The following is a 14,756-nucleotide window of genomic DNA, read 5'->3' as shown; positions in this document are numbered from 1 at the left end:
TGTATTAATAATAAAAACGATATTAATAATTGTATTTTTCTCTCATAATTTGATATTTTCTCAAGCTTGTGACAAAACGATATTACTAATGGTGTTGTTTGGATTTGTGATTTGTTTTCACTATAATAAATAAATATTTTCTAGATTGTAATTTATTGGACATTCCAGCAACAACAAAATATGCGGAGGTTGTTACACCCAGATTTCGAGACATGAGGCTGTGACCTTGAAAGCTGGATTCGTCAGGTGTGAGCTCGCGATAGCTAAAATACATGTTCGTAATCTAAACACCAAACCCTCGAAGCAGGTGGCAACCTCGAAAGATAGGTAGCCTCGAAGTCCTTATAAGCTCGAAAGACGGAACATCGAAGTATATCCATTGTCGGGTAGCCTCGGATCAAGTGGCCCGAGCTTGGCATGGGTGTGAGCCCGAAATAAGGTGGCCTCGGTGGTATTTACCCACTCCGAGCTGGTCTTGGGGAAAGTAATACAACTCGTAATTTACTCAGAGACCTAGACTGGGATGATGCTGATTGCTGACCTCGAACGGCTTAGTGAGTCACTTGAGGAGACGTCGTCCATGCATTCAAGAGATATTTATTGTTGTAACTTTCCTACAATAAAGGGATATTAACTAGACGGTTATACGCCTCCTAGTCTTCAGTGGACGTTTCCTTGTATATGGGAGTTACAAACTTTAAAGTAATTAAATTTATTAATTTACAGAATAACTTCCCGAAACATGTGGGATTTGATTATGAGATCTCCTCTATAAATAGAGAAGTCATGTACCTTTGTAAATGACCGAAAATTTTGTGATCTTGAGAGAATCTCTGGAGAATTCATCCCTGAAGAATTTCCAGAAATTCCCTAAGTCTTAATAAAAAAGACTCATGGACTAGGCAGAGTTAACTGCTGAACCACGTAAAAAACTCTCATTGTTCTACTATATTATTCTTCTTTGCCATAGTTATTACTGTTTACGTGCTCTACATTTTAAGTTGACGAAAAACAGCGTCAACAGAGGTTGATGTGAAGCACAATTTTTTTTTTTTAGAAACAAGGAACATATTATGAATTAAAAAATATATAATTATGACAATTGATGTTAATATTGTTTGTTAGCTTAATTTTTTCACATATCTTGCTTTTCAAATTCTATTATACATTCTATTAATTTATTGAAAGAAGAGAGAAACAAATAATTGATTAATTAGATACTTTTTGTACAATTTTACTATTAGAGCATAACTTAAAAAAATGGAGGAATTACAAAAGGTATAAAGTTCTTCCTCACATTATACAAATTATAAAATTAATCAAACAAATATAAAATTACGTTAAATATATATATAGTTGAATTACAAAATGTATAAATTCAAATTATAATATTTATCAAACAAATATAAAATTACCTTAAATATATATTTAAAATTATTATAATTTTTTTTATGCAAAAGCGAGTATATTTTCTAATATATTTGTATGATGTGACACTCTAAAATTGCTCCAAAGCATCCTTTCTATTTGCTTCTTTTTTCACATTTTTAATTTAAATTCAAATTTGATTAGATATTTAATTACGACAACTGTTTAATTAAATTATAAATATAAATAACCGTGAACTTTTTTTATTTATTATTTTATTTTTCTAATTTATAATTAAGGAAAAAACTCTATCTATTTTCTCTTTTATATCATTTTTATTTTAATAATAATAATAATAGATGTCAATTAAAAATATCTATATATAATAATAAATAAATAAATAATCTATCTATTTGTATTTTTAACCTTTTGACAAAACAAGACATCCAAATGTTAATTTTTAACAATAAAAGATTCAAACGGGTAATTAACCTTTTGACAAAACACAAGGTCCACAAGTTAATTTTAAAAAATAAAGAGTCAAAATAGGTAATCGGCTAAAAAACAAAGTTAAAATAGTGTGAACCCTTATAGAAAACATAAACTATATAGATAATTATATATATAATTTACTTTTTATAAAGAATTTTAACACTTTGAATAAATACATGGCCCAAAGGTTAATTTTTGAAAATAAAGACTTAAAACGAGTAATCGGCCAAAATATAGTGTTCAAATAACCGATCTATCTATTCCTATTTTTAATATTTTGATAAAACTTGAGGTCCACAAGTTTATTTTTAAAAATAAAGGTCCCAACGAATAATCGGCTAAAATACAAGGTTTAAAATAGTGTGAACCCTTACAGAAGACATAAATTATATATATAATTTAATTTTTATAAAGAATTTTGAATATTTTCAATAAATACATGGTCCAAAGGTTAATTTTTAAACATAAAAGGTCAAAACGGGTAAACGGTCAAAATACAATGTTCAAATAATCGATTTATCCATTCCTATATTTAATATTTTGACAAAACACGAGATTTAAAAGTTAATTTTTAAAAATAAAGGGTTCAAACGGGTAATCAGCCAAAATAAGTCTTACACAAAACATTAATTTTCTTATACATAATTTAGACTTTTTATAAAAAATCACTCAAAGCGTATAATAATGATAATAATAATAAAAAATAAAAGCACACGTACAACAAATTTTTTTAACTTTATTTTTGACACTTTAATTATTCAGAATTTTTCAAAAACCTGTAAGAGATTTTCTATACAATGAACACCATTGTGAAAAAAATGGTGGTCAAGACGCCCTCACGTGTATATATAAAAAAACATGTTGTACGAGTAGGGTGAAAATGAATCCCTATCCTACAATCTCCTAAAAATTATTTTAAAATATGTATATTTTTTAATAATTATAAAAGATTGAGCGAAACACGTTTATGTTTCCTAGTTTCTAATATTTTTTAAAATACTTTTGCATGTATATTACTCTTAATGGTTCCATTTTTTTCTAGATGAATCATACCTAATGGTTCCATTTTTTTAATAATGAAAATATTAATTTATAGTTTATAAATTTAAAATTTTGTTTGAAATGTAAATTGTATATTTTTAAAGTTTTGATGGATTAGTTCTTTTCTGAATAAAATAAATAATAGGATATCTTCCATTTTTGTTAATAAAACTGCACATTTTTTTAAAAATGAACGTTTAATATTTTAAGATCGGATCTTACAGATTTAAATTTATAAAATTATTTCTAAATCCTAAATCAATTTTTTAACTTTGTTTGGTAGGATCAATTTTAAACTTTTATTTTTTCTAAAAAAAAAAATTAAACTTTTAAACTTTGAACAAGAATAACATTTTAATTATAAATTTTGAACAAATCACTGAAACAGTCAAAGTCCACGTGTTACCCTTATTTAACAAAAGCTTTTGACTATGTTATGATAGAAATTAGAATGACCAACTTGTCCCAATGAATAAGAGTTGGAGATTTAAATCCTACATAGAAAAATTAGGACTGAAGGACCTCTCCTATTAAATACTCGAATTCTTTTCATTTCCAAAATTGTATAATTTATTGAAAATTCAAAAGTCATAATAAAAAAGTCTAGTCAATTTAACTAAAAGTATTCAAGATATATTTTAAAATTTTTAGGAACAATAATATAACATTTTGACATGGATCATATGGTCTGTGTATTCTTTCTTAAGCGTGTGTGTTTTGTTTTCTCAAATGAAATAATTGGGTTGAGTTGAAACTTTGAGTAGATAATTGGATGAGAGGATTTAATTGGTAGGATTTAATTGATACTTGTGTAATAATAACAAATCAGGAAAATAAATGATGATAATAATAAATGAGGTAAAAAAAAATACTATAACGGTATTTAAAGTTTTTATTTTTTTAGAAAAGAAAGATATTTAACTGTGAAGAGAAAGAGGTAGTTGGTCTGGTAAGCCGTCCCTGACAGCAGACAAATTCAAGTAGTACAATACTTTTGTTTTCACATTAATACCAAAGACCCTTTTACAAGAACCTCCTCCTTTCCCATGAAACAACTGACTTTTCAAAGTCTTTTCTTAAGCACTTAGTCAATCTCTCTTTCTCTCTCACACAGACACAGTGTTTCTGGGTTATGCATTTGAAGCTTCCTGTCCGAGAGTGAAGTTCTTCAAAACTTCTAAGCAGGTTGTGCTCTTCTCTGTATTTATTTTAATGTATTCAACTACAAGATAGTGAAAAGTATGGCTTTTATTCTTTATCTTTTAGCATTTTTCAGAATTTTATGAAGTGGGTATTATGCCCTTTCGATTTTTACGCAACTATGATAGCGAAGCTTTTTGTTTTTTTTTGGTCACTTGTGGGTTTGGTTTGGATGGTTGTTTGTAATGTATTATAGTAACTCAAATCTTCTAAACATGAAGCTTGATTTTTGAGTTTGAAAAGCCTCAATCTTTCAAGTTTTACATAACTTGGCCGATATGCTTCATGCTTAAATTTCTTAGCTATTCAGCTCAATTAAGCAAATTTTGACCTACCAGCTTGACAAGACAGTCTATGAAAAAGTAAACTTAAATTTCTAGTAACTTTGAAGTGAAGATGTAACATCTTTAATCTTAAACAATAATTTTGAATTTATAGCAGTGTATAGGTAAAATACCAAATTACTTTCTCTTGATTATTCTTAATTGGACAGAGACAATGTTCAATTACTTTTAGTTTCCTTTATCATACAGTAATAAGCCTTTTGTTTCCTATAAAAAAAATGGTTGAACAATATATTTTAGTGGTGTAGCCAGAATTATAATAATCTTCCTTTTGTAGGTGTAGTTCATGAGAAATGGCTGATTCAGAAAAAGATGAGGTGCCGATGCTGATGGGTACTCAGCAACAATCATTTGGTGAACATACTGACTCATCGCGCAGAAGGTCTGTCCCATGGAGCCGGAGTGCTTCACTCTCCATTGACATGAGTTCCATGGATTCAGATGAGAGAGAAACCAATTTTGTAGGCCATACTGGCCCCTTGAGGAGTCAGAGAACTCCATTTGTTCCAATGAGCGGTCCATTATATTCTAACCACAGAGTTGATAGTCTTCTGCGGCCAAGTCAAGCCGCCACAGGGCTGAAAGAAGGGGAGCCTAAGATAGAGAAGTATCCCTCCATAAAGCATATTGATTGGCCTGATGATGACAGATTAGCCAGAAAAAATGACCACTTACTAAGATCTGGGCAATTGGGAATGTGCAACGACCCTTACTGCACAACATGCCCATCTTATTACAGTTACAAAGCTCGTCCCCAGACCCAGAATCAGTACAAAACTTATTCCAACGTATGCTTCTTTCTCAATCCAGTTATACATCTTTATAATGGCATAACCCCTGATGGACTTTTCCAAATAAATTTTTGGTTAGGTATGACTGCACTTTTGACATGTTTAGTTAACACAAAATTGTCATTTTACGGAAAATAAACTTCCAGGTCCTTTGACTCTTCTTTAAATGGCCTCCTGTTGATGCATTGGTAGCATTAAATATACACCTTTTGTGTTGTTATGATTTCTAACTTCCCCGATTTCAAGTTTCATTTCCTAAAACCTGACATTTTGGGACCTTCAATGGAAACAAGGCAAGAATTTAAAACTGGACCAGAAGAGATGATTTTCTAATCAACTGGATTAGTGGGATAATTTATATTGGTTCTTTTTTAAGTTCTTAATAGTGCCTCACCGAGTGAGAAGACTGTAAATGAAGTCCTGCCTTTATTCTTTGCTAAATTAGTTTGGAATTAGGATATACAAGTCACAAAAATATCTCCTACAGAAATAGCTTTTTCTCATGGTAAAAACATGTTTAGAAAATTAAATTGTGTCCTGCTTCGTTGTGTTATAAGTAATACCCCTGGAGAGAGCAAAAATAATGACTGCGGTTTTGGTGATCATGTTTCACATGTTACTTTTAGAAGAAGTTGGTGTGGTATCGTAAGTGGGGTTGCTGTTGTGTTTCGGTACATATTTCAGTTAAGTGAATATGATAAGATTCATACTTCACAATTTTATTAGGTGAAAACAGAAACTATAAAATAGAAGAGAGCAAGCATTTATTCAAAAAGAATAACATCTACTTTTTAACTTTCAAATTTTGTTATGATCATTCATTTCCAAATTAATGATTACTACATTATATAATCTTTGTGACACAAAGTCGAGTTTAACATTATTACTAAATTATTTTAAGTTGCTTAACTTAATTTTTTAGTTACTAATATTCTTAATAAATTCTCTTGTACATTTTTTTTTCTTCTTATTTTGAAAGATGATAAATGACTAATTCAAGAAGCTTATGTACTTTTCTAAATTTTGACTGTTTTCCAGTTCCATAATGCTCTCTATGGGGATGCTAAAGGTTGGGCGAGGAGATTTTTCTCTTGTTTGAAGCTGTATATACCTCCAGTAATGAACCCCCACGCTAAAGCCGTACAGAAATGGATCAAATTTTTTGTCATTTCTTGCTTGATAGCAATTTTTGTAGATCCATTGTTTTTCTTCTTGCTATCAGTTCAGAAGGTAATGATTCTTCTTACTTGATTTTGTTATTACTCAAAAACTATTAAGTAAGCTTTAATTTGAATCTGGCAATCCTGATAGATAATGTAGTTAATGCAGGCGCCATATTCATCTGCTTTTATCTACTCTTTCAAAGGAATAGAAATGGTATATTTTGGTGAAAGAATGAATTAATAAGTCATAACTAATCAAAGATAATTCTCTAGTTTTCAAGAAATGTCTAAATTAGAAATTTGTTAGAAATTTCAACAGTGGATTGCTCTTTAAAAACCCAGGAGTGCATAAATAATGTCAAATTAACCATCTATAAAGAGATTTAATGGGTTCTTAATGGTTTAGTCAACTGATATGTGCTTGATTATTGGACATTTTATGTCTAAGCAACATGAAAATGGCCTCTTATTAGAAGATGATACAAAAGTAAATCCAAAAGTCACTAACTTAGGAGGATTTCTTTTGTTTCATTTCATTCTCATATTTCCTTTCCTAATTAATCTCGACACCTACTATGCAGGATAACAAATGCATAGTCATCAACATGCCCATGACAAAAGTACTTGTAGTTTTCAGAAGCTTGACTGATTTTGTATACTTATTGCACATGCTTCTTCAGGTAAGCATTCCTCTCTCCTCATTCCAGGTGTTTTATTTGGAAATCATAACTGTCTGAAACTATTGTTCTTTTCTCAGTTTAGGTTGGCTTATGTGGCTCCCGAGTCTAGAATTGTTGGTGCTGGAGAGTTAGTTGACCATCCGCAGAAGATTGCCCGCAATTACTTTCGAGGATGTTTTTTTATTGACCTTTTTGTTGTATTGCCACTTCCTCAAGTAACTCTCTCTCTCTCTTTCTCTCTTTCTTTTGACTCAAGATTTCTATTGTGAGGGGAACATACTAACTACTAGACTAGATTTATTTGCTACATGGTTATAACTAGTTTTCTTTGTTCTTTATTGTAGTCAGCTATTCATCAATGTTGCATAAATTAAAAGAAGGATTGTTCTTCAAGTTGCACATGATCCTTTGCTATTTTCAAATTCCAAGTGTTGATAATTGTTAATGTAGCACATGTATGTATGCGTGTGGAAGAGGTCACCCTTTTACCAGGCTTTTGAGTTAATAGTTATCCAGCTGTTCCTTCTCTTATGGACATGAACTCGAGACATATGAACTTATGGATCGACATACCTATGAGTTTTAACGTACTCTCTTTTATGCCCTTGCCTGTGTGGAAAAAAGTTATTTGTCAGTCTTTATATGCACAACTGTAATTGTATATATATTGTTTGAAATAACTGGCGGTAAGCTTTTGTTGTTCTTTTCAGTGACAGAAATAAATTCTTAATTTGCAGATCATTATATTATTAGTTCTACCAAATCACTTGGGGACATCTGGAGCAAACTATGCAAAAAATCTTTTACGTGCTGCAATCCTTGCTCAGTATGCTCCAAGGTTGTATAGGTTTTTACCTATGCTTGCTGGTCAATCTCCAAGTGGCTTCATATTTGAGTCAGCATGGGCAAATTTTATAATCAATCTTCTAACCTTTGTGTTGTCTGGCCATGTTGTTGGATCACTCTGGTACCTCTTTGGGTTACAGGTTAGTGGATCTCTTTAATTTACTAGTTGAAATATCTAAAATTAGAACTCTCGTGCTTATAATTCTTCATGTTGTACTTCAGTTTTTACAAAAGCTGTAGTGCAGAGATCGTGAATATATCACTTCTGCGAATTGTATCAGAGAAGCCAAAACTTTCATGCTGTGCAAAATGTGCATATTTTTAACGATGTAATTTGATTCTGTCAGGTTTATTATCTCATGTGAACTCTTCATTTGTGTGAGTACTCATTTTTTAACATTCATTACATTTGAATTTTTTAGTGATTTGTTTTATACAAACAATACTTCTACTGGTATTAAAGAATATTTATTCACCCCAACAACAACAAAAAAAAAAACTATCCACAAAGGAAATTGAAATTAGTTAGAGTTTCCTAATTTCCTAAATTACTACTAGTTAAATTTAGATAAATGAGGATACACATAAAGAAAATGGATAAATAACAGGTTTTCTGTTTCAAAACTCTTTATTATTATTGTTATTGTTTTACATGAGTCTTTAAAGTTTTTTACTTTTGTTTTTAAATACAGTTTTTTATTACAAAATTACGGACTCTCTATTGAAACTCTAACAAACATCTACTACACAAAAAAAAAAAAAAAGTAAAAAACATGTTTTTCTTACAAAAACCTTAATAAAGTTATTTATCTATTTATTCTTTTAAATAAAAATGGTCCTGTATTTAAAGCTTCAGAGGGTATTTTCTTAGTTCAAGAAGTTTCTATGATGGTTTTTAGTCCGTTGATTTAGGTATTCTTTAGCCAAACCATTTTAAAGCTTGGTGCTTTTGGTGCTTGTGTGCTTGTTGTGTTAACTCCCATTCTAAGTGCTATAACTTATAACAGGCATTACAGGTAATAGATTTTGTTAGATGTTTCTAAATTGCATTTGTATCTTGAATAATGTCTTTCTAATGTGTTACTAACATATGATGATATGATTGACAAATGGAGATTCAATTGACATACACTGATCTTCCCTTTTTTTCTTGTCCAGAGGGTTAACCAATGTCTCCGAGATGCTTGCAATGACACCAACCCCAAGCTATGCAATTTCATAGATTGTGGACATGGAAATGTTGAGGAGGAAGGTAATACAAATATACTGAAGATCAATTGGATTCGTAATACTATCAAGGCCAATATTTGCTTTTATGAAGAAGATGGTTTTTCCTATGGAATCTACATGAAAGCTGTGAACCTAACAGCTGAGCCCAATGTGATAACTCGATATGTATATTCACTGTTCTGGGGGTTCCAGGTATCACTTTATTTTCATCTTCTCTTTGTCCATTTCATCTACTTGTGTCACTAGTATTTATTGTTTTTGTACATTTGGTAGCTTTCTATTTTCGTAAAATGGCCTCTTCTTGATACACTCAAACCCCACGCCGTGCAAGTTTGCAATAGATGTTGATCCATGTAAATGTGTTAAATATTTTCATGTTGACTTAAAACTTTATTATGACAATACGCTCCTTAGGTGCTTCTTACTCATATTTAGTTCTGTTTAATTGGCTGTTGGCTGTAGTATTATGTGGCCTATTCAGTTTCTCTGTTCCGGTTGTTCTTGTGTGTGAGATATAAATAATGAAGAACAATAGAGGAATAATTTGAATAGATGTTTAGAAGTTGTATGTCATAATATGAATGAAGAATTGTATTTTTATCAATTGCATATATGATTAGAAAAATTGAAAATGCTATTTAAAAAAATTGACAATGGGTTCTTTCTTGTCTTTACTCAATCCTGAGAAGTGATTTCAATGTAGAATTGAGATGACAGTATGAAAGCAAAGAAGAGCCTTAGAGTGAATTTCAAAGGGAGTGTTAGATATTACTGTCTGACACAAATATCAAAGCTGAAATTAATTAACACCTTTGTAAAGCTTCTGTAAGCAGTCTAGTAATTAAAGTATGAAAATAATCATGCCAACATCAAGAAACTTGACCAAACCAAGTATGCCGAATGACTTTTCCAGGTTCCCACACCTAACATAGGTAAGTAGACCAGCATGATCCTGATCAAATTTTGTCTATTTTTTTTTTTGGATAACTATGATTTCATATGGGACTTATGTAGTGAAATTTCAGTAGGGTAATGACAATTTATGATTTATAACAATGCTGGAGGACAGAGAAAGTGAATGACACAGTAGTATACTCTTTGAATCAAAACAGATTTATATAACTTAGGAGACTCTTAAACTTAGGAAAATAGGTTGTCCTGACTCTGAAAAATCTGTTGAGTCCTTAGTCGGATAATTTATGCTTTCACATTGGTTATTGATCTATCATATTTCTTGCATGGGAAATTCATTGACACTTCTATGTTTCTATATTTATTGGTAAGATACCAGGGTAATATCACAAATCAATTCATAAAAATGATAAATTGGCATACAAGTTTATTGAAATTGATTGAAAGTAACTGCAACAGATGAATTACACTCTACTGACAATATATTTGTTTGATTAATTTGATGAAGCAAATCAGTACTCTAGCTGGAAATCTAGTCCCGAGCTATTTTGTTTGGGAAGTTGTTTTTACAATGGCGATCATTGGACTTGGCCTCTTGCTTTTCGCTCTTCTCATTGGAAACATGCAGAACTTTCTCCAAGCTCTTGGAAAAAGGTATTAAATGTTTTACATGCAAAAAAAACTACATTTTTGGGATATTTTATTGGGCTCGCGGTGTTATGATAACAGAAGTAGACTTCTAGATTGATCTATTATCTAAAAATGATTCCTTGAAAGAAATATTTGCTGGAAATTATAAAAATAATTGGTTAGAACTTAAGAGAACTATCATTTAATAAAAAATCTAGTTATTTCTTAAGCTTATTGAGGAGATCTTTCTTTTTCACATTTGAAATTTGAAAGTATACACGTTTTGCATAAATGTGCTACCATGCAGAAAATTTTTGGTGAAGTTTGTTCCATTGCAAATGGTTGCTTAAAAGAGAATTGTGTGATGAACTTCATTTAATGCCAATATGTCCCTAAAATCTCTTAGAGATTTTGTGTTAAGTTTCATATTGGCATATTAGAAACTTCTCTTCCAATATGCTAATATGAAACTTAACACAATATTGCCGAGTGTCATGAAAGATAGAGCAAGGTTACAGGGTTTTACAGTTAGAAATTAGAATGATTAGTTAACCATTTCAAGCTTAAAATATACTTTCCCTCGTTCATCTTGCATAATTTTTACAGAGAAGCATATGCTTAATCATTCACCTTTTTCTTGTCCACTCTATAGGAGGCTAGACATGTCACTGCGGCGTCGAGATGTTGAGCAATGGATGAGCCACCGACGCCTACCGGATGGGCTTAGAAGGTATTATGATAAAGACCTCGTCTTTACATTCAATTAAACAAATGCATGTTATTGCTTTCTTTGATCAAAGTTCTTCCACATGATGTTGGTCTTTCCTCTTTACAATGCAAACCTAATAAGTTTATGCACTATTCAGACTACTTAACAAAAATGAATCTTATAGAGGAACTAAGTCTGCATTGGTGTGAACTGAAGTGTCTAGGAAAGCATGAATGAACTCCTTTCTGCAATCCAATTACATGTTAATTTGGCAGCTTTAAAACTTTTGTTTTGTGGTGTCAGTAGTGTTTTCTTTACAACTATTACTTTATAAGGTGGATCAAATACTAGGACATTTTCTTGTCTCAGATAAATAAAGAACAAAGTAGCATATATTTTTTTTAATACTTGGCCCATGTTAAATTCATGTTATCATAATGTGTAGGTAGTGCTAATTAATTACATGACATTTGATATTGTAAAGTTACAAGCTGTTGATCTGTAATGTAGGCGAGTACGGCAGGCTGAAAGGTACAGTTGGGCAGCCACCAGAGGGGTTAATGAGGAAATGCTTTTGGACAATTTGCCTGAAGACCTTCAAAGAGAGATAAGACGCCATCTCTTCAAGTTTATCAAGAAGGTGAGTTTTAAAACTACTTTCTTCAGTTCTGTGTTTTACTCCATGTATACCAGTTAGAGTGAATACTTAGCATTTATTCCAATCCTTCTAGCTCAAGAAAAAAAACACTTCTGATTTTTCCTCTGGATTATTCTTTCATTGGTATCCAAATAAATAAATTGAAAAGTGTTTAAGCAAGGATAATTATACCATAACTTATCATGCACAAGTTGCTAAGCCAATTGAAAGCAACTATGTTTCAATAGTATTGAATCAATGCTTGGTGTGATGCTGATTGGTGATTAATTTACAAAAAAATAGGTGGATCTGGTTGTCAACGATTGTTGATTACAATGATATAGTGAGTTAAACATAAGACAAATATTCTTCCACTAGAGTTCATAGAACTAGATCCTATGGTGATTTAAGTTGTCTTTACAGCCTTGTTGCTAATCAGGCAAACATTAGTTATGGAGCTTGCTCTGTCAGTGTCACTTACATCCAAGCTTCTGATATACAAATTGCACTTGTGTAACACTGCTGGCCTAAATGATGATCTTTTGGTTTACAGTCTTTTACCTTCCATTGATTCATTATGCATATTCTGACCGTTCTAAAATTGTTGTAGGTTCGAATATTTGCTCTCATGGATGATCCAATTATAGATGCCATTTGTGAAAAACTTAGGCAAAAAACCTACATCAAAGGAAGCAAAGTTTTGTATGTTGGTGGTTTAGTTGACAAGATGACTTTTATAGTTCGTGGAAAAATGGAGAGTGTTGGAGAAAATGGGATTACAGATCCTTTATCAGAAGGGGACGTGTGTGGGGAAGAATTACTTACATGGTGTCTTGAGCACTCTTCAGTAAACAAAGGTAAGGTATCAGTTTGATAAATGGCAAACATACAAGGTCTTGTTTAACTACAAGTTTATAGCACAATTATACAAGTGTGCATTTTACTGTTTTAGATGTGAAAAAGATCCGGATTCCAGGAAAGAGAATGCTAAGCAACAGAAGGGTGGTGTGTTTGACAAATGTAGAAGCATTCTCCCTCCGAGCTGCTGACCTTGAAGAAGTTACTAGTCTCTTCTCAAGGCTATTGCGAAATCCACGCGTTCAAGGAGCCATAAGGTGCTCTTTTACCTTCTTTTTTAAAAAATAAAATAAAATTAGGGAGATATGATCCTTTGGAAGTGTCTTTTAGTAAAAGGCCTTTTATTAACCAAAACAAAATCTCTTTAGGGAGATATGATCCTTTCGAAGTGTCTTGTGTTTTGTTAAAGGAAACCACAAGTTTTTTTTACCATTTATTTGCTGAATGAATTAGGGGAATCATATCATCTCTTACTTCATTAAGCATTGAAATAATCAACCAAAGCCAAATAGTGGAGCATGAAGCTCTGCCATGAGTAAACCCTCTCGTACTTTAAAACCAGTGCATGATATTTATAGGCATTATCATAAATGAAAACTAGACTGTCAGAAGAAGAAGAAAAAAAAATTGTATCCCTTTTGACAACATCACTCCTAATTGATAGGTATGAATCACCTTACTGGAGAGGAGTTGCAGCAGCGCGCATTCAAGTAGCATGGAGATACCGAAAGAAACGCCTGAGCCGAGGAGATACCTCTCAGTCAAGCCCGTCATGCAGCAAGTGAGCTGTTGATCTTTTCTGCTTATTTGTTTATAATGTAAATAATCCATAATGTATATTAGGACCAACTAATGAAGATCTAGAACTTGTTTCGAGCCTGCATTGTGAATCACCCTAGCTAGTAGTTCACAATGTTGAAATTAAAAAAATACTATGAGATTAGCATAAATATAATAGCATGAGTTGTATTTGCAGATGTATTCATTTAGTGTAGCCTAATTATTAGGTGATTATATATCTAAAGCTTATTCTTTCTACTATTTTTGACAGACAAACATACTTTCTTAATAAGTAATAAATTCATGCAGATTTCTTTTTCTCTCAGTTATACAGCTTTATTACTGTATTAATTCAATTTCAAGTCATTGTTTCTATACTAATTGAATCTTAAGTTCATAAACTCCCTCATGTCCTTATCCTTACACTCTGTCCACCTCAATTCATTGTTTTTTATTTGAATCATTAATCCCAAATTACTTCACATATGTCATCAAATTATTGCCATTATACCTTGTTTTTATTTTGTAGTTGAGGACCAGTCCTACTCTTATGACTTTTTTTTTTCCTTCCTCGTAACCACAATAAGACACAGGACTACAAAAGTTTGAAATTATAATTGCCACATTTAGTAAAGCTATATGAAAGTTACAACTCTCTCTCATTTATAAAAATCCCTTATATGAAGGAATATTTCAAAATTTGGTAGTAGTACTTTTTTTGTAAAACTTGGATTATTTGTACCACTTTTTGTGTAGAATCATTACCAGGCTGTTGTGATAATTAATCTTGGTCGATGCTAAATTATTTATTTATTAAAAAAAAAATCAATGAAAGATTAATCATTCAGTATGTGGATAAGAGAAGAAAGAGAGTAAAGAACTTCACCATTCCATAAGAGCTCATCATGTAACCCTAATGCAAATTTAGCCAAATGGTGAGCTAACCTATTATTACATCAGGGAAGGAAGACAATGAATGCCTAATTTCTTTACCAAAGATAAAGATAAGCCAGAACATTTTTAATAGCTCTAACTCAATAAAATAAGTAAATGAGTGCTAAGGAGAATCTGTAGC

General features: G+C 31.4%; 1 protein-coding gene across 2 annotated transcripts; it reads left to right on the top strand.

Moving 5' to 3' along the window:
- The first annotated feature begins 3,893 nt into the window (after positions 1-3,893).
- LOC133822627 (probable cyclic nucleotide-gated ion channel 20, chloroplastic) lies at positions 3,894-14,006 on the top strand. 2 transcript variants are annotated; one of them, XM_062255025.1, is made up of 13 exons: positions 3,894-4,086; positions 4,729-5,233; positions 6,275-6,466; positions 6,981-7,079; positions 7,157-7,294; positions 7,817-8,065; positions 9,084-9,347; positions 10,576-10,721; positions 11,350-11,427; positions 11,917-12,046; positions 12,654-12,900; positions 12,996-13,158; positions 13,566-14,006. In XM_062255025.1, the coding sequence occupies exons 2-13, from the start codon at positions 4,739-4,741 to the stop codon at positions 13,684-13,686; spliced, it is 2,322 nt and encodes a 773-aa protein (XP_062111009.1). In that variant the 5' UTR covers positions 3,894-4,086; positions 4,729-4,738; the 3' UTR covers positions 13,687-14,006. The 2 variants fall into 2 exon arrangements, with proteins under 2 accessions (XP_062111009.1, XP_062111008.1); XM_062255024.1 differs by having other exon boundaries at positions 4,723-5,233.
- Positions 14,007-14,756: the final 750 nt, after the last annotated feature.

Source organism: Humulus lupulus, chromosome 3 (genome assembly GCF_963169125.1).
Source record: "Humulus lupulus chromosome 3, drHumLupu1.1, whole genome shotgun sequence".
Lineage (NCBI taxonomy): Eukaryota > Viridiplantae > Streptophyta > Magnoliopsida > Rosales > Cannabaceae > Humulus > Humulus lupulus.
Note: the sequence above shows the minus strand (reverse complement) of the source record. Positions and strands in the feature narration are given on the sequence as shown.